Here is a 22036-nt window from a genome sequence, read left to right on the forward strand (position 1 = left end):
GATAGCATAGGTAACGATAACTTAAATATTCAGAGGGTAAGGAGGGAGCATGAACAAACGTTCTCCAATGAGGGTTTTCGCGGTTGAAAAATCCGCCAGATGGCAATACGTAGACGCGAGGTCCAAATGCTGCATGATTGGTGGATTTTGACATATCTGTTAAAAATAACCAATCGTGCAGCATTTGGACCTCACGTCTACGTATTGCCATCTGACGGATTTTTCAATCGCGAAAACCCTCATTAAATGCAAATGTATTTCTTAATGTTTAGCTATTAATCATTAGCTATAAAAAAATTTTCATATAATTTCCTTGTTAGATACCGATTTTAATTCGGGATTTAGATTTTTTCTTACTTAATTATGTAACAAATTTAACTATGTTCTTGGTTAGCTACAAGTTCCTATTTTTTATCGATAAATTCTCCAGTACTTTTCAGTGTCGCGCACATGATCATGCTCCATTTTACTCTGGTTTCCAATATGTGTCGATATGCTTATCTTTATTTTATTTATTTTATTTGGTGCACAAAACAGGGATACAACCATAACATACAAAGCGTTTAAAGCAGGTTATACCTACAGTATAACTTGTTGCAGCTCCAATAACAAGTGCACACAACATATCGATATCGATACACACTTGCAGCCCTAGCCACGCTCGTTACCGATAAATAGCTTTATTCCTGCTATTGACGGAGTATTGCTACCTGTAATGGTGATATTACGGCGTTTGGGTTGTTTACGCGTGAATCCTAGCAAAATTATATTACCCTCAAAGTTTAGTATAAAGTATTAAATGTAAAGTTCAGCTTACATCAAAAGTTAAGTTCAAAGTTAAATACGCGTATGTTCCAGGGCCTAATTAAAACAGACTTCTTCGACTGTAAGTACGATTCAGCTTGTAAATGGAAAGGTCGAGTAAAATTAATAAAACATATTCTGAAACAACTTTTGTATAACATAATAATTATGAATATAATATATTATTATGAAGTCCTAAGATCCTAAGATCTGCTGGATTACTGACGAGTACAATTGTTAAGCAATCCCACTATCTGACTATATTAGTTGCTGAAGTCAGAGTATGAATAGAAAACCTAATATTTGAAGTGTAAATAATTTATTAGATATGTAGAAAACGTTTGTTAGAATTGCAACACACATACACTCGACATCAAATAAATCGCACCTACCGCGACAAGCATTTTCAAATTCAAATTCAAATTATTTATTTGCAATAAATAGGGTTTACAAAAAGGTGTTTCAAAGAGATAAATGTTGCTTTCACCTATTTAACTATGATAACACATCATGCAAATTTTCGTCTTAAAACGACTTTTTATAAATTACAATAAGTTTTCAATTAGATAATACAATATTATTAATTTAACGATCAAGCGTATGCATCCCCACTTCTCACCAATATTGGCACCATTTAAAAGCCTAGTTCTAACCTTCATTTCATTAAAGGAAAGGTTTTTACCCCAAAAATGTGTCTAGGGAAGGATCCAGAGTAACTTCTTCAAAAAATAGGTAGTTACGCTAAAGCCAACTTTTATGGCTATAAAACTGTTAAGTTGGGATTAATCGCTATCCATCTGTTAAAGAGGACACGTGTGATCATTATTTGGTTTTATAACCATAAAAATTGGTCTAATTGATCCCATAGGTGGGCCCAAAGTGAGGTATTTTTTCAAGTCACATTTATGGTATATGTTAATCATTTATTAAGAAATTAAATGTGTTGTTGGGGCACCATGATTGTGTCAGAAGAAAATCGTTAAAGTTCCCATCGCGGAAGGTGCGGTTTATTTGATGTTGAGTATAGTTGTAAAGCTGTATCAGTACCTATTTATTTGTATCGTTGAATCTGACATAATGTAATAGTTCTCGCCAACGAGTGACAAGCCTTCAGCTACAACCTGTATTTCCATGCTTCAACAATATCGCTCTTCATTTTTATTTTCAATATGAAAAAGCAAATTATTTGACGGTTCATCCGTTTTTAATTTGAAAAATTGTAGTTTCAACGTAAATTTTTAGCTGTAGCCTAGTTTGCTGCAGCATTGTACTCGTATTCATATTTAAAGCATCAAGATCGTTTTGAAAAAAGTTTGTGCTGGAAAGTTTCGCTGTAAAGGATTCACGTGGACTGCCTGGGGTCAGGGGTCGAGATATTATATTCCTACGGGCCGCGAATTGGCCGAAATTAATTACGTGGCCAAATTGACGGTGCACGTCCACAGAATGATAAGAACAGCCAATGTTTTTGTCACGTTAGTATTCAAATTACATTACTTCTATGCATATTTTATAGCAAATGCATGTACAGAAAGTAGACATAAACAAAAAGCCTGTTTTTAGTTTTCGACAAAAGCACGAAATCATCTTTAGTCCTGCAATCCTGCATAAATATGTAGTTCCACATCCATAGAGTCGCTTTACCAAACTGGGAACTACCATTAACTTCCTTCTTTTACATTTTGGTTCTCTTAGCCCCAAGTAATTTTACCACACGAGCCTGAATGTTATACCAATAAGGTGTATTTTAAATAAATGTTCCGTTCGCCCTAGAACTCATTTTTATTTTTCCACGTTGCCTCAATTAGCTTGCTTCATTATTTTGCACTGTGCTGGACCTGGCGACTCGCCATAATATCTCCATCTTCATTATCATCGCGTTTCCGGCCAAGAAAGTTTGAGAGCGACTTTTAAAATGGCCCTCAGAGGTGAGGCTGCGCCAGAAAGTACTAAGATGAGGATCGGGTGTTAACTACGCGTCGTCCGCTTTGTTTTAATGAAATGCTAACTTCATGTGGAAACTTTAACTTTCTTGCCCCTCGACGAATTTTAATTATGACTCGATGGGAAAATTATACCTCTATGGGCTCTTTCAAGTAAGACGTTTTGAGCCGGAGGTTGGTCGTAATGGTCATCCGTTGCAGGACCACATACGAAAAATTGTATGACAACTGCATTGGAACAAAAAATAAAATTTTGCAAGCTCACGACGAAGTCTAATGTGAAAAAGCCCAATGGCTCGAAGGTAAGTTTTTTTTACTAGCGAGCGGGGACAAACTTACAAATGGTTTTGATACAGCCTATTAAATTCAATGCGATCATTCTGACTAATACGCACAGCGTAAATCTAAATAATAACTCAAAGGCTGACTGACTGGCTGACTGACTGACTGACTGACTGACTGACTAACTGACTGACTGACATATTGATCTATCAACGCACAGCCTAAACCACTGGACAGAGCGGGCTGAAATTTAGCATGCAGGTAGATGTTATGACGTAGGCATACGCTAAGAAAGGATTTTACGAAATCTAACCCCTAAAGGGGTAAAACGCGATCCACGCGCACGAAGTCGCGGGCGACCGCTAGTAGCGACATAAAAAAGTGTTCACAAAGAAAAAGAAAAAAAATGATCACGTGTTCACAAAGAAAAAGAAATTAATGCGCACTCGCAACTCACTGAGAATATGAAATTGAAAACTGACGAACCTTTCATTCTACCATTAAGCATGTTTCTTGCAAATATGTTACTTTTGTGTTTCGGATTACTTTCCTCCTCGCGAGGCAATCAAACTTACACGTGCCACTTCTCAGCCCGCGACGTAAAGGAAACTTTGTTCTTTTATCGTCTAGTTTTGCCTCAAAACATGTTCCAAAACCTTCTTTTTTATACCCGTACGAAATCAGTTACACAACTTCTTTGGAGTAAAAACTAGTTTAACAAGTTTTAAAAACTAGGTACGTAAAGCTCTGGAAACTTTCTAGGCAATCAAAATTTCATTTAAACCAAGTTGAAAATGTAGTCAATTTACAGATTTTGAAACAGGTGAAAATTATATTAATTGGCGTAGCTTTAGATGCTTAGATGTGGTACAGTACATGGAAAAATAGTCAATAACCATTGTTCATTTATACATAAATTTAAATTACATTTTAAAGTGTAAAGACACAAAAAAGTCGACTAAAGACTTGGAATTTGTATTTGGAATAATCGAGGTGTGTTTACACATTTTTGTGATTTTGGTGTGACTGTTCCATCAATACGAAAAAAATTCTCATTCACTTTCTTTGTGTTTATTGTTTTACATAAACGTTTGATCTTTGAACAGTTAATAACGCTTCGTTGTTTCTTTTTGAAGACTTCAGTCAAAAGTTTTTGAAATAAACAGATTGAACATAAATAATTCTACATTTCAGGTGTCCCGAATTATTGGGCACAACTTTGAAATATCAGCACAAGTTATTTTTTGCCTAAAATGTTGTTATCCAAGTAATCCCCAAGTCTGTTAACTATCCACACAAAAGTTTTACTTGTGCGGATTTCTGTAAGATAAACATAATATTATTTTGCGCAAAGCTTCGTCAATATTTATTAGTATGTAGTACTTCTTATTTTTCTGTGATATTAGTTACATTGAAAAACATAAAAAGTGGAAAAGTATATTTATACCTACTTCCTGCGATAAAAACTTGATAACGGTTTCTAGGTAAAAGAAAAAAAATGTCTTGATATTCGTGGATAAGCCGGCTTTACGAAAGAGGATTTAATCGTGGAAACTGTAGCCTTGGGGTATGAAAAAATTAAATGTCAGTAAAGATCATCTCAAGGAGACTGTAGTTGATTGTAGCTGGATAAAAAACCGGGATATGTACCAAATTTAAGGCATTAAAGAATAAGTAGGTAAATAAATATCTTAAATTTCTTTATGGCGTTCCTTAGTTGTCCTTGGTTTAAGTCCAACAGTGGAATGCCATTGGTTGTTATTAAGAAACGTTATTTGATTGTTGTAGGTGGTGATAGAAGCTCACAGAGTGTGCGGGCGCAGGATCTTCGCGTACAGAGCACACGTGGACCGCGCGCACAAGCCTTTGTACCTGCTCATCGACACTGCAATAGCGGTAAGATAATTCTCCTACAAAAATAGCTAGATTGGACAGAAAAGGTATCACTTTGACCTAGCACTTATAAAATAAATAGGTTATTATTACTTAAAATGTCGTAACCAAATTGTTAGAAAATATTAATTTTCCCCTTTTGGTGTTTTATCTCTTTCGATTCCCCACTAAGTGACTTTCACGAGTTTGACTGAAAAAAAGAGTAGGACCTGATTTGCAATTCAATTCCAACTCACAGTTGTTTTATTACGGAATACTGATTTAAGGTTCGTTAAAATAAAGTTGGGAAACAAAGGAATTGTTTCTCTAACGTCCGATAGTATTTATTGTCTTATAGGTACTTTCAACTTTATTTATAGCCATAGACAATTTTATTTAATTTGTCAAGAACCTGTTGTTCTAATTTCTGGCAGCTTGTATTAAACAAACTGGAACAATTTGAATAATCTAAATTGGTACTAACCGTGCTCTTTGGCCGTCAAGTGCTTTTTTATCAGTCCGATAACAATATGGCCTACGTTGAAAGCCCAATTCAACCATTGTACTCGTAGGTACGGTTATGTATAGACGAGCCTTGTTTACTGCGTATAGAAGCATTCAGTCCGAACTATTATATTCCATAGAACTATTGAGTAAATGTTTATTAATCTATTCAGTATAATTATAAATCTTGGCTGAAACTATTAAAAGCGAAACTCTAATCTGTCTCCGCCGAAGCGTTTAAGCTGTAGATCCACTTTCATGATCCGAGCCAAGTACAGACTAGTTAATGTAATTACTATCTTTAGCAACTGCGTTGAGACTAGTTCTTTTTATTTATTTCACACTTGCATTTAAATCCTATAAGATAAAAACATAACCCTCCTTCTGGCGTAGTCGGGTAAAAGTACCAAAGGCTAGTTCAATGACCACACAATGTCATCTGCAACCAAAGTCTATTCATCATTAGCGACTGATTTGATAGTGATTTTTTTACCAATTTGCTGTTTTAATTTAGAGTTTAATATCGATATTATTATTATACAGTGTAAACTCTCTATAACGTCACTTGATTTAACGGAAAACTCTTTATAACGTCGAGATTTCTTAATTTTGTTGGTTTACCTTGTTTTCTATCCGCTCTACCATGTCACTCTATAAAACGACAACTCTATAACGACAAAAAATGATCAGTCCCTTGAGTGTCGTTATAAAGAGTTTACACTTTTGAATCTACTGACTTAGCCATACTATATTTACTTTCTAAATCTATTCAAGTACAAGTTTAAAATGTTCATCTTAGAGATAGATCTTAACAGCATTTGAAAGCATAACTCAGTTTATTTTCATAATATTTACAAGAATATAGGCCTTTTTCAGGGCTTTTATTAATAATAAATAAGTAAAATATTTATTGTATAACTTATTTGACAGTTTAAATTACTTGTGAATATAGGTCTAGACTACGCTTAGAAACTGAACACAGGTATTGTCACGGTAAAGTTGCGTAACTGTAACTTTTCAAAGTTACGAATGTCATTAACGAACAGTAATTAATTAACTCAAGACCCAGAACTTTTGTTCGTTTCAAATAGGAGGGAATCAAAAACAATGGCCTCTGAAAAACTGTAAATAAGCTTTGTGTTATAATTCCAAAGTATGAAAGATAAAAATAATAGGGTAGGTATATTTGCAAATGTTGAAACGAAACTCAGGAAAACTTCTTTAAAATCTATAAAAGTAGGTAGGTACGCAATTAATTAAAAGTTATGTAAATCGGAAGTCAACATAATATCAATAAGTAACTTTAAAGGAAACGGTAGATGAACTTAGCAAGAAATGTAGTAAATTCTTTAAAACAAATATAGTGATTGTAATATCGAGTGTAGGTATAGTCTTTAACTTCCTATTTACAGTTATAGTGAACTATTTAACATGTTCTTATAAGAAACAATCTTTAAACCTAACGGAGAAGTACTGTAGGTATTATTTCGCAAAACCTAAGAAATCACATTGACAGTATAGTCATCATTTGTCTTACTTCATTGTTGAAGGTGCGATATCTCGACACGTTCGTTTTAGCCCGCAAGTGTTCTCGGTTTTATCGACACTCTCCATCTTCTTCATTCGCTTTTGATTTTCTCATGAGCAAGAGTGACAGATAGAGACGAAAATGTAAACGAAAAAAGTTAGAATTGCGAAATAAGTCTCCAGCCCGCATTCGTATCCACATGTCACCGGCTGATGAATTGGACCTATCCGTTACACTACGCCATCGATCAGCGGTTTTGTGTTTCGTTTTAGGAATAAATAACTGGTGATTTTTACTACTTTTTATGTGGAAAGTCAGTACAGTTTCATGAAACTTTCATAATAAATAGCAACCTGAAAAAGTGTTTAGGCAATAAAACGACGACGATTCTAACAACTATTCTAGCCAATCATTTCCTACAAAATTTGTGTAAAATATATAGTTTTTTCCAATAAATAGGAAAGACAAATTGCTGGACATGGATGTCGTGATATTTCCAGACGTGTGATTACGAAACCCAAAAAATCTCCCGACCTCCAGTGCATTTATTTTCCTACGTACCCTTTTGTCAAGGACAATGCGCGTCGGTCGGCGAAGCCTACATTATGAAAGCCTTTGTGCCTTGATTTGTTACAAGCAGAGAGGTATGAAAAGTATTGTTCGTCTGCGGCCTGTGATTAAAGAATATGGGAGTTGAGTGGGCGGATGAGAATAAAAGTCTGCTACCAAAACTAGTACAACAAACTACTAACTATCCTTTATGTTAGGTTTTGGGGAACACAAAATAATTAACAGAAATGTATTTTCAGCTATTTTCAGCGTATCCTATTGTGAATTGTTTCAGGGTCTTGAAATATCGTGCGAGATCCCCATTGGCGGAGAAGAACAAACATCAAGTTCGGTCATCATGAGAAGAACACAGGTTAGTAATAATTTAATAAAAATAGCTCATAAAGGCTCTCTATGCCCTTTTCGAAATTACACGTGAAAATTGGATATGCTTATCTTATTAAAATAATTATTTTTTATCATATTAATATTATAAAGTTTAAATATTATAAAGTGTAAAATTACAAACCTATCCTCATTATGTCAAAATTTTAGACTCTTTTGTTCTTGAAACATTTGCGCAATGTCACCCCAAAGCCGAGTCGCATCTTAGAAGATATTCGGTAGATGATATTATTATTTTCGGTAGGATAGTTGCAACAAGTCGGAGACACGAACAGTGCTCTTACTGCTAAACTGGGAGGACAATGACGAGGGTATCACTCGGCAGGGCACACCTCTTACCCGCGTCAGGGCGCTTGACGTGACATAAAGGCTTTGCTGACACGTTTAAGTGAAGATTTTTGAGTCAAGACATAAGATTTTACTATAAAGCTATTTTATCTTGGTCGCATCGCAAGTTTTAACACCTTTATTTGAGTATTTGTTTATACTATAGTATCGAAACTGTACCAATGAATACAAGACCAATAAACGATGTAGACAGTAGGTTTTATTTCAATGTTTGACAACAATGTTGGCAGTATGCAACTGCATACTAGCAGAGCACACAGATTTTCACAAAATGAGACACGGCCACGCGTTTATCTGCAGTTCTCGAATGTTGTTAGTTAAGTGCACGCCTTTGCCATAAATAGGTATACCAACATTTTCGACAGCCATTATCTTTGGTATTGTATGGAAATGGCTATAAAATGTAATATATTCATTCACACCAGTAAAAGTGTTCAAACTACGCACGTGCGTCACGTATGTGCATGTACATTTTAAAACAATCACTCACGCAACGTCGCGCGAGAAACACGTAGCTACGGGCGTATTGTTGAACAGTCCTTTATCTGCTAAAACGCTATTTTTCTGACTAGATTGTCAAAGGTTTACGTACACTACAAGCTTATGGAAAGTCACTAGCTTGATCAGAAATATGCGATTACTAGCGCCCATGTTGATGTACCGATGTAAAGGCATAACGGGGATAAAGGCCTATCGCCTTTAAGCCTGGACCCAGTGAGTATCAATCCAGTAGAGTACCGTACACAGTATGTCAGTCGAACCAACTCATTCTGAGTGATTCTGTGAGCTTTGAATGCCATTGCTCTGTAAGAACATTTTCCGTATCTTCGAATATTTTGTCACTCGTATTCATGTTGACATCTCGCAACGAGTGAGAGAGGTGTATGGATCTGAAACTTTAAATAGATAGAAAGTAGCATCGCTTACTGCAGTTTATAGTGGTATTCGTTCGTTTCAGCCGAAAGACGTCCACTGCTGGACAAAGGCCTCCCCCAAGGATTTCCACAAAGACCGGTCCTGCGCCGCTTGCATCCAGGTACTTCCCGCGACCTTCACCAGATCGTCGGTCCACCTAGTGGGAGGCCTGCCCACGCTACGTCTTCCAGCTCGTGGTCGCCACTCAAGAACTTTCCTGCCCCAGCGGCCGTCAGCTCTTCGAGCTATGTGCCCCGCCCACTGCCACTTGATTTTAGCGATTCTGCGGGCTATGTCAGTCACTCTGGTTCTCCTACGGATCTCCTCATTTCTGATTCGATCACGCAGGGAAACTCCGAGCATAGCACGCTCCATCGCTCTTTGGGTGACCTTGAGCCTTCTTATGAGGCCCATAGTAAGCGACCACGTCTCAGAGCCATACACCATCACTGGCAACACACACTGGTCAAACACTTTTGACTTATAGTTATATAGTGGTATGCTTATCGTGATTTCACACAACTAGCTATGTTTTCTATTTTAACTAAAATAGTAAGACACGGGTCTTATCGCGACCTTTATTAATGACTTACATTATGTACTCACGCCTTGACGTTACTATTTTAGTAATAATACGCCTGTTATTTTTGCGTCGAGTTACATTTTGTTTTATTTACCAAGTGTAGTCGGCTCCTAACTTTTCGTCTCGCGAATAATAATATGGTAGCAGATAAATTCAACCATTGATTCGCCTCTCCTCATGAATTAAACACGAACTATTATATTACGCTACTTTTTATTTATAGAAAGCATAGTGGTAACAAAAAAGGGATAAATCAGTGGTGTCGTTTGGTTTTTTCAGTAATCCAAATTATCTTTCTTCTAAGGAGATACCTATTATGGTAGCCCTTCAAGTACCAGCGAATCTGGACAATAGAAATTAATTGTTACCGCGGTCTCATGTGACTACTTAGGGTTCCTCGAGTGAGTTATCACAGAAAAACGTCTTAAAACTTCAAGCCGCGCTTGCATATTAATCACGCCTTGTGAATTTGAGCCATTTACTTAAAATAATTGAAGTCTTAAGAGATTTAGTCGTACTAATCTCCTTATCCCGATAATGCATCATTTGGAATAGAATAGATTAGAATTAATTTATTCAGCATTTAACATTTCTAACCCTCTTATTGGTTGAACTATCACAGATTAAATCAGTGAACCTTCTGCTTCAAGTCTCTTTCGTGTTCTCATATTCATAGTGATTCCGTCGCAAATTGTAATGTATGTATTTGTTCCAACTATGTCTAGCTTTGAAGTCAAAATATACCAAGTCGTCGTTAGATGATAATGTTCCCAAAAAGTGTAACAAAACAATCCTTTTTTATGCCAAGTAGAACTTATTTTCTTTGCCTCTACATAATCCATTCATGAGGAAAATGAGTATTCGAAGTAAATAAGTGCCTATCAATATTTTCTTAAGCCCGTAACCTGACATACTTTCTCCAGACTCAAACGAGCTCTTTGAGCCACAATAAAGATTTACTATTTATTTAAAGAAATATCTGTCTTGACCTTACGTAAAATCTTTCTTCTACTATTAAGAGCGTTTANTCTTAAAACTCGCAAAGCAATTTGTGAATCGCTCTCAGATACAAACTAAACTGGCCATATCCGTTCACCGCGGGGTAATTACGAAACGCGTTGCTCTTAGAGACCCACAAGGGATACAAAAGCAATATGTAACTTTACCATTTGGAGATCCCTCGTTTCTGCGGAAGTGCTATTGACTTCCTCATTAGGCAAACAATTGGATAAACAGTATACACCTTTTCTCTGAAACGAAACTAAAACAGAAATAGCATAAAAGTACACTCAAGAATCCATGCCTTTAATTAAACTAAATACCAGTCAATCAGAGGATTGAATTTATGCTTGATTAGAATACCACTTGAATAGAGTTCGTGTGTATGATACATTATTTTGAGTATTTCTTTGAGTATGTGCTTCAAAATATATAATCACTACGCAATATCTAAATATATAAAAGGAGAAACTGACTGACTGACTGACAGATCAACGCACAGCCTAAATGGTTAAACGTAGGCACTTGAAATTTGGAAGGGACGTAGCTTAGGTACCGTAGAGGTGCACTAAGAAAGGAATTTCCGGAATTCCCACGGGAACGGGAATTAGCGGGAAAAACGGGATTCACGCGTACGAAGTCGCGGGCGGCCGCTAGTTCGATATAAATAGATGTTTCTATTCAGTTTTTAATAAATAAGATAACGTACGGATTCCTTGAAGGATGAAATCGATTTGAGCTTTGCCTGTTTTTTTGGTCGTTCTCGTGGTTCTGAAAACTGTCTCGCTTTGTACGCTTCGTCTTTACAAAACTTCGTGCAGTTTTGTCGCCGCCTCTAACTTTTTACTCCAACTTTTGTTTTGTTTTATGGCAAGTCTCGTGGAAACGAATGGCTTGTCGGATTAATGGATGTTCAAAATATTGAATGCTAGTCAAGCTTCAGAATAAGTTTAGTAAAATCACATCTCAAAACTATTAATTTTCTTTGTCGATAGCGTCGAAGAGATTATAATAGCTGTTATAAATTAGAATCGGCTCTGCGGCCAGAATTTCTAATTTCAATTTCGAATCTATTGTTCTCCCTTCTCACAAACCGATTGAAAGTACAAGCACAAACTCCTGCATCAATTAATCAAAATTTAAGCAAAACGATGTGGATTTGTCCATTTCTCACTATTTTATTATCCAAGAGATGTTGTGCTATAATAAAAGCTAAGAGCAAACATTAGACTCTCAACAATAATATCAAATTTCCGCCAAAACTAGTTGCTTATTAGAGAAATGTATGTTATGTTAGTTTCCGAATTGTACGTATTTCGCACCGCAAACTCATCAGCACATTTGGAGCTGGGTCTGTTGAAGCAAGTTCTCTAATGGCCACGAGCATGCGAGCTCCAGACTGTATCCATAACAGCGTCTCGCGGGAGCCGTTGCCCGGAACGACGCAGCCCAATTAGCAGGGCAGAATCCACCCGCGGTCAAACTTACTACAACGCTAAGTGAGGCACAACCTACATAGAATTGAATGTAGTGGCCTACTATGAAGTTCGCAAATTAAAAGTTTAATCCTGCTGCTCAGACACGGTATTGTCACAATTTTCATAAGAGATGTAACTAACGCCCGTATTCACAAACGACGCTTGCTTAAGTGAAGCAGCAAATCGAACGCACATAGTTGAATAGAGCTCCGGGATTGATTCGTGTGTCACCCTGTACGTCCACGCTCACTGTGAGACCTGGGAAATTCAGTTTTCGTCCAATTCACAATTAAATCATAATAATCTTTGCAGCCTCATGACCACCGTACTATTGCAGTACATCTCATTTGAATATGCTTTTAGTCTTATCTGTTAACTTTAGTTATTTAAGTAAAAGTGAAAATTACAGGCAACAGGTGAAAGCCCAACAATTAGTCGAAAACCTGTCGGCTGGTCCTGTCTGGCATTTTAGATAAGAGGATTTTGTGTCTTAATCCTTTTAGGCGTATAAAGTGACCAATTTAGCCTTTAATTGATGCTTCGTTATAAAAGATAATTTGAATTCGTGGTTGCAACTTTACCTTGTCATCATATTGACCTCGAATTTCAATCTGGTCGTGATGTGACCCACAGTTAAATTGTCTTTTTTTTTAAATCATCATCATCATTATCATTCAGCCACAGGACGTCCACTGCTAAAAATAGACGCCCCCTGATGATTTCCACATCGCCCGGTTGGTAGCGGACAGCATCCAGCGATTTCCTGCTACCTTTTTGAGGTCATCGGTCCAATCAGGGGGTGGACGTCCCACGCTGCGTTTTCCGGTATGTGGCCTCCACTCCAGAACCTTGCTGCCCCATCGGCCGTCAGTTCTGCGTATTATGTGCCCTGCCAATTGCCACTTAAGCTTGCTAATCCATCGGGTTTTTTTTAATCATCATCATAATTTCAGCCATAGGACGTCTACTGCTGAACATAGGCCTCCCCCAATGTTTTCTATGTTGATCGATTAGTAGCGGCCTGCGTCTAGCGCTTCCCTGCTACCTTTATGATGTCGTCGGTCCACCTTGTGGGTGGACGTCCCACACTGCGTTGTCCGGTACGCGGCCTCCATTCTAAAACCTTGCTGCCACATGGGCATTTTTTTAAAATAACGATGCGTAAATATCTTATACTGTGTTCGATCTTCATTCTGAAGGAATAAAATCCATCCAAGAAATCAGCATCGATTGCCGAACGCACGGGGGTGCGTTTACGATCACATCATTAACCCGTAAAAAATCACCTTTCCTTTTGTACCATTTTGAACTCTACGTATTTGAGATAGGACAGTATTTAATAAAACCTGTACTGATTGTGCTCTACGATACGCGTACCTTTTATGGGGGAAAAGAACAATTTGTCTGGATACAATGATGCTTTGTATGAGATTACATTTTATGTTTTGGTATTAAAGAATTTTACTTACCTGAAGTGTTTGGCGATTGCTCACATTATTCATTCAGTTATAAATGTCTATAGCTCCCCGCTTTTCAGGGATAATACCAATTTTTTATCCTGAAAGTCTTTAAATAAGATATGAAATTGGTCATTAATTACTGACAAAGGTGACAAAAGTGACTGAGTTTCTTCCGGCTCTTCTTCTCAGCACCAGCCCATTAAGTGATGGTAGGGCAAGATTTATTTGGGACGTGCATAAGTGAAAATGAAAATGAAAATGAAAAATTAAAATGAAAAATGTTTATTTCGTTAACAACAACAATTAATGGGATTTGAGGTGGACTCTTTCTTGTAAGTGCAATGGCACCTGTGCCAGAAGGAGTCGCTCTCCCTTAACAAATTAACATATTTAACTTTTTTTATAAGTGCCCTGGAAATGGCGTATTTACTGAATAAACTACATATTTAATTTCATTAGGTATTTTATTTTGACTGTCTATCTCACTACAAAAACACAGAATTAGACCATCTGTATGTCGGTATAATTGAATCCTCAACAGCACACTCCACAAAAGATTTGATAAATTAATCTGTCATTACGACAGCCGTAAAATAGCCTTGTAAAATTTTATCCTCGGACAATGATAATAAATAATTTTATTAATAACATAAACCAGCTTGTTAACAGTTTCAGTTATGGCGCTATAAAAATTTTTCGAGTTGAATTTATATTTTATGACGATACGTTCAAAGAAAATAATGACACCAACCTTCCTAAAGTGTTATTTTATTATTGATACAACATTTAGAATGTATAGGACTTTTTATCGACTATGAATTTAAATTGGTTACAAATGAAACGTTTTAATTGGAATTTACTATGGATGTATGATGTATTTTTTGGTGGTTAAAACATTTATAAAATAACATTATAAAAGTTAAAGGTCGTAAGTTTCTTTACAGTACAAATATCGTAGAGTCATTGTTTTACTGCGCTGTAGTATGTATAATTAAGAGAGAGAAAAAATCCTGGAAACAATATCAGTAAAAGTTATTTAATTTTGAGAATTACGTGAATTGGACAATCATCCGTCAGGGGAAATATCCGTGACGTCACGGTGGGAATAATGTTACAAGAAAAATGTGCTGAAGCTTATTTAAATGACAGGAATAATTTACTTTCTCAAATCGTGGTTCTTAAAGACTTCAAAATAATTCATTACCCACTGATTTTGAAAAGGTAAGAAAATCAAAAAAAAAAAATCAAAAAATCAAAAATATTTATTCAGTTTAGACCACAAGTGGCACTTATGATCAATAAAGATCAGTTTAGACCACAAGTGGCACTTAAGATCAATAAAGTCCTTCCACCTTTCTTCAAGGAATTTCGTTTTACAAAGGTGTCAAAGGTCGTATACAGGAAGCAATTTCGCTGAAGGTCCGCACGTATTAAGCATGGAGTGGCAAACAGCTACTGGCCCCAAGGGACCTGTTGACAGACGAAAGTAACGTCGCAAACACCAGTAGACTTCTGAAATCAAGTTACTCTCCAGGGCTGTTATTTGAATTTCTTTATGCTTTAAATATTCGTGACCCAAAAATAACGCCACTGACATTCAGGAAAAGAGGCCTTCGGTTTCTGCTCTTGTTTGTTTTTGCGCAAATAATTTGCGAACAGTTTTACGTAATTATCAAAATAAGTTATTTCAAAGAGACTAAAAGCATGATTTAGCTTACCAACCAAATTGAAACAATCACATGGTATAAATAGTAGGTGTATTTACACTGTGCGATTCATTCAATAGTCAAAATTGTCTAAGTTTTAGTCATCGAACTAGAGGCCCGAACATATTGTGAATTTTTCTGTAGACACACTCGCCAACGCGCCTCTTTTTCAATGAATGCGGCGCACTGCCAGAGAGGTTTCAAAAATATGTCACTGTGGTCGAAACCTGCGGCCACTGCAGGCCTCGACTGGTGGTCGGCTTACCTGAAAAAATAAAGGATAAAGATTAAAGTCACGTGCTGTTTCAAAATAACCACTGTGCATGGTTTTTAAATATTTTTCTTATATTTATCTAAGTTAATATTGCTATAAACGCCAGCGTTAGTGGATATGAATGGGTACTTTTACACAAACAAAATTACTGAAAGGTATTTATAAAAAGCCAGCCTACGTTGGAATTTCATTAGCGGGTAATCTAAAGATTTAAAGTTTTTAAAAGTTGCGTAAATTACAGTTAGTATATTTTACATCTATTCTGAAATATTCCGCAAAGTATTCTTACCTAGTGAAACTCCCAACTCTGGAATTTAAAAGGTTGGTTTTCTCGCTGAAACAAAACCACTGATCCACTTTTGTATTTATTCATTGTTTTAAAAGTGTTCATCCATTCTACCGTTTCTGCTCTTGATTGTGCAACAAACCCGGGATTAATTTCCACGCGTATCTGTTTCTGCGCGTCCATTGGATGTTTGTTCAAAGAATTGCCAGAATATTTTTAAAATTCATGAGAGTATTTCAAATAACTCTACAAATGCACTACTAGTGATGTCATGTTTGCTACTATCGATGCATTGATGGAACACTAGTATACAAACATTGAACGGACTTACTTTTTGCCCTCGAAAGTATGATTGACATAAGAGACGGCTATTTTACAATATGCACAAAGTAATTTATTCCCATGTCGAGTACTAAATCCATATCCATACAATGGTCCCGGAAATTTGATTTAAAATTTAATTATTACACGCTGGGCAACAAATCATATTAGCGTATCAAAAGTATCGATAGATCATCGAGTGTTGTCATCACTATTGAGTGACGCACAGACGGCGCGGCTCGCAGGACCTTGCCGATTCACCCGCGCCGGCGCCGCGACGATAGAATGCTTTCACTGCGATTGCTTCAAGCTTCAAAGCTTCGAGGTGCAAGCGAGCCAACTCATGTAATTGACTAAGTTTTAACCATCAAGTTAATATACTTAGCGGAATAGAGCAACAAAGAAATGAGCGAGCGAGATGTCACTAGCAGCAACACTGTGTGATAAAAAGAGATGCGTGATGCCGTCGCTGTCACGTCAAACAGAACCTTTTTTGCAACTATTTGACAGTTCGCTAGCACTCATTGGCACGCTAAAAATAATGAGCTCTGATATTTTTTCTTACTTTACGTGAGTGGTAAATGGTGGATGTTTATGAGAAATGGTGCTTCAGAAACGTGGTGACTGGTTCAGTGCATCCAAAATCAGTTTTGTTTGACAGCTCGTGGTTGTTGCTCTATTCCAAAGGAATATTAAGTTTATGATTTTAAGCTTGCCTCAATAACATTGCACATATTTTACACGACTCTAATGCTTATTAGTACTAATTGTGAGTTAGCAGAATTTAATAAGCTGAATGTAAAAATGGCTTTTGTTATTTGCATAAAAATATTTTTACACACAGAGCATGCCTAGACTTTAATTGTGTAAGGATGTTGCTTTTAAAGTGAGGCAAACTGTTTTTGCTTTGTGCGCGTTTATTCACACGCTAAGCTTGGTGCAGGACAAAAGCAAGATATTCATGGGAATTACGCTGTGAAATTAAATTCATGCTACATAATTTCATAAGAGAGCTAACTGGATACACATTTCATTATCTTTTAATTAACCTAAGGACTTCAAATTCAATTTGTTAATTTCCAAAAATAAATATAGACTCTTAATTCCGATTTCATTTTTGGGCGGACCGGCTTTTCGAGTTTTGTTTTATTAAAATGTTTATTTAGAAAATATATTAAACTCTTTCCCGTAATTGCTTTTATCCTAAAATTACTCGCTTAACTTTTAAAGAAACCAACGAGTAGCTATGAACCATTTTTAAAAGGTTCATTCCACGTTTATTATTCTGAAATAAAAAGTAAAAATGTTTCGCATTTCTTTATTTTCTTCAATTTGCAACACTTAAAACACTCGTATTTAACACTGAAGCGAAAAGGATAGCGTGAAATACACGCATCGACGACATTAAAAAGACGTAAAAAGGGTCGGCCTCAAATAGATGACCTGAGCGATACATAAAAATGGCAAGGGTTTGTTGGCCGCCGGGAGTTATGAGTTCCGTAGCCAAAAGTAACTGAACCTTTTAAAAGAAATAACTCTATAAATAAAGTGAGGGCGACAATCGTTAAACCCGCTTAAAGCTTCAACGTTGGACCATTTGACAAAACCGGAAATGACGCATAGAGGCCACACGGGAGTCATCTGAAATATGAAATTTGCTGTTTATAAGATACGAGGCTAAGGAGATGTCCTCGAGGATTATACACGCTGAACGCATTTTAGATTGCTCGTCTTCATTCCGCTTGAGTGGAGAAGTGGAATGATATGAATTCTACCATTTCGTCCTCACTGCACGTTTTTTGTCATACTCGTAATAATGAGAAAGAAAAGAGGAGCGAATTCACAAACGAATATTATACGAATATTATTACTTAAAGTAATAAATTGTAAGCAAATCATAGTAAAGCAATCTTGTGGAGCGTGGCATTTATCAAAATAACGGATGTAACAGACGTGTAACTTATTCGTACTATGTGGTGTTGAGTAGGTATAGATATTTAGTTGCTGCATCTAGCTTCTATTATAGGGCCGGTCGATCTATTTTCATAAATAAAACACTGAATACTCAACTTTCACACTATAGGGGAGAGTTCGGTATATTGTACCGCCGGGTAAATTGTACCACCCTCATATTTCGTAAACTATTTATTGAATGTCTGTAATTGCAACACTCAGCGATACACAACTAAATTCAATTAATATCGGCCATGTGGTTTTTGCTGTGACAACAAACACGTGTGTTTTATTTTGAAAAGTATTTTTTCATTGTTTTCAAGTAACTTTTGACAATGCATGTTTAGTTTGTAATTTTGTTAAATTTAATCACAGGGTGTTTCTAATATATTATTTACAAGCGTAAATTAGTGCGGATTGAAACATTTTTCGATATTTATAAGCTATATTTTTTACCGATTTTTTAAAAGCACTATCACCTAGTCGGCTAAATTGTACCACATCAAGTTGTATGGAACTTTACCAAAGGATTTTGAATTTTTTTTTAGTAAATCATATTTTGAAGTTATAATAGCGTAATTATGTTTGACTAACAATAAATGAAAGCAAAATACTGGCAAAGTAGATTAGGTACAAGTGTGCGTTACGATAATTGGAATTACAAAACTTGTACTCAAAATCGTGATAACGTGTAAAACAATATCGATTGTCTATGTTATTAACTACTGTCCCTTTTCGTTTCCTAATTTGTTAAGAATGTATCGTATAATATTTTGCCATAGTTTTTTTATAGGCTTGAAATTTATTGAAATCCAATTTAGTAACCCTGTGGTACAAATTATCGAACCGGTTGGCTAAATTGGACCGAAGCTCTGAGCTCATATTTTGTTGATTTGTGCTAAATATACAACAATCATGTTAATTAATACTTATGAAATAGTAAGTTGAATAATTTATCTTTTATTATATACCATGGACATTAGCAAAAACAAAAGAAAACTATGTGTAAAATGGGATTGAAAAAAACTGGTCCAAATTAGCGGACTCTCCCTTATTGCCTTATTTTAAATACAATTCATCATTTAGCACAAAAGCGCGCGGAGTCGTCTCCGCGCGTCCCTCTATTCTGACGTTTGATTCTCGTGTGACATTGACATTACGTCAATGTCACTATGACAGCAGCTCATTGGCTATTTTAACGATACCGCTATTTTAACGTTTCAGATTTTTAATAATTAACACTTCAAAGAAATAATTCACTTAAATTAACAATATTGGGTTCCCAAGAGTTGGCAGACCTCATTATGTACTCGTACATGAAAAATAGACATGGTTTTTATAAAGCTAGCGTAAAATATTGGTGGAGTTCTTGCTAAAAATACATCGACTGTTTACTTAAAACATTATTTCAAAGAAAGTCACTCTTGTAAAGTGATCAAAGGTAAAAGTACAAGTCCAAAGAAATATTTGGACGGTTGTAAAGAATGACGACCTAAACAGTTGAAGAAACTTTGTTCCAGGGAACCTTAAAACAAAACGGCCCCAATTCCGTTGCTTTGTAAACACAAAGCCGGAATGCTCGTATCCCAACTATTACAGATTTTCGCAGATCCACAAACAACGGCGAGTGCGAATAAAAGCTTTATTCGGGATATATTTTCGCGTGAAATATGGAATTGGTATTCATTTTCAAAGAAATGACTGGAAAACGTTGGGAAATTATTGAAAATACAATTTACGAGTGTCGCTGCTATTCATATTCCAAATGCCGGTGAACAGACGAAGTAATAGAAAATTAAGTAGGCAGGTAATTACTGTTACAAGCTTTTATTTTTTTGATTTACGAAGTTCAATTATGTTGTGATTTTATTAAAAGGCAAGAAAATACCCATTTAACTGTCCTTTGAGTTTTGTTTTTCATTTCTCAATAAATGTACAAAAGTAGCGGTGTTGGAAACTCAGATATTTAGAACGGAACGAGTCACCGGCCGTCTTTATAACTCGCTTTAACTTTACTTTACTGATTTTGCAGCTAGTTTAATTAAAAAACACTTTTATACCTACACGCATTCCTCACGTTACAGTGAGGTGGTAAATCGCTCTTACTAGATCAGAGTAAAGGCAATGATATAAGGTTAACTTACGCTCAAGGTGCTGTGGATGTTTACTGAGGCTGTACAGAGAGCAACCGCTACAAAACGGGCCGTTGTGCCTGCAGCACGACAGGGCCGACGACAAACAACGGGTTCTCATTCATATGGATGCTCGTAAATAATTCATCACGTCTCACGTTTAATGAAGAAATATCGCCTGCTATTGGCAAGACATTCTATCGCTAGCTTTGTGAGCCTATGAGATCCGAACAGCTTATAGCTGGTGTTAAAATGAGTTCATTGCTCCTATCGATTATTTTTCTCGAGAATATTGTAATTAAGTAGGCATCTTTGTTCTATAATAACGACAACAAAATTTTGTATTTTTATGAAATTCATATCTTGGCTGAAACATAATAACATCATTTTGTCCTAAGAGCCACTTACGTTAGGCATAATAATGTAAAAAGAAAGATTCAAGCCATATCCAACATAACATTAAGTTTATATTATCTATTTTGTAATTTTGTCATATAAAAAGATGAGATTACGTATAAGTATGCTTCGTTTTAAAATACATCATGCCTTATTCATATTAAAAACACCAAAGGCACCTTAAGCTAATGTTGAGTCACTAAACTTGTGATAAATTGTGAATTTAAGGACCTTTCTCTACCAGTCAAATATTGATCAGAAAAGGTATAACACTCTTAGTAATACCAAATGAACTTCCTTATAACTACTTCAATGCTGTTGAAAAAAAAACTCCCCAATTACACGTCAATGCTATTTTTTTCACATAATTGAAGAGGCTTGCCCTAATGTGTCATCAAGAGCAAAAAGCAACGTTTCGAGAAGCTCTCCCGGAGCTTCCGAGATAAATGTACACAGCGAATAAAAGCTTTTAGCACTTGAAACAAGTGAACGTGGACGATACTTCACTTATAATCCGGGGAAAATACAATTATGTTGATGTATTTTACCAAATATAACTGGAAACGAGTTTAAACCTGTAGTCTAATAAAATGATATTGTAAATTACAAGTTTTTAAACGTAATTTACATGAACAGGCGACCACCACGCTCCACTCAATCGCGATATAAAGATTTATATTTTTTTAACCTTATCAGACGGCTTTACCGTAAAATGACTGTGTACTTATTCGTTTTCGTAGAGGGTGAACGGCTTCCTAAATGTATTACTCTATTTTGATATGAAATAGATTAGGTTATATAAATACTTCGTCTAGGGCTTAAAAAAGGTCGTCTTATATTCGAGAACGAATATTTTACAGTCGAAATCACCCTCTAATGGTGAAAAATTTACTCGGGAATGCTTGATATTGGAAAGGTATATAAATGATCGGGATTTGGTAAAGTTATGTGTGTGATCTACTAAATGACTTGTCGGATTCGCCTCATCCATCCTCCTGCGGACATCTAACGAGCTCAGCTCAAACTTTTAACTGCAAATTTGGGAATAGATCTGGTATTAAGTGGAGTTTCTAATGTCGGAGCGGCTGAAGTAAGGGTCGTTTGCGCGAACAAAAAAGGGTTGGCGATAAAACTCGTTTATAATATGCCACCTTGGATTGGATTCCTATAAGTTTTTACGCAAGCTCGTAAAAACTTAAAGGAATCCAATCCAAGGCTTATCTGAAATCACTTCATAGTAACTACATTTTACAACTGAAAATTCAGTAAGTATTCTATTATAATTTTATCTTCATTTT

The 22036-nt window shown here is 36.0% G+C and overlaps 1 protein-coding gene across 1 annotated transcript in view; it reads left to right on the plus strand.

Annotated features, from left to right (window-relative positions):
* LOC114361989 (uncharacterized) overlaps positions 1-22036 on the plus strand; it is a 184111-nt gene that overhangs the window by 88213 nt on the left and 73862 nt on the right. Inside the window, exons 21-22 of the mRNA XM_028317225.1 lie at positions 4818-4925; positions 7778-7855. Coding sequence (XP_028173026.1) covers positions 4818-4925; positions 7778-7855 — 186 coding nt within the window. The remainder of the gene's footprint in view (positions 1-4817; positions 4926-7777; positions 7856-22036) is intronic.

This window comes from Ostrinia furnacalis, unplaced genomic scaffold (genome assembly GCF_004193835.3).
Source record: "Ostrinia furnacalis isolate ACB-3 unplaced genomic scaffold, ASM419383v2 OfSCF0388, whole genome shotgun sequence".
Lineage (NCBI taxonomy): Eukaryota > Metazoa > Arthropoda > Insecta > Lepidoptera > Crambidae > Ostrinia > Ostrinia furnacalis.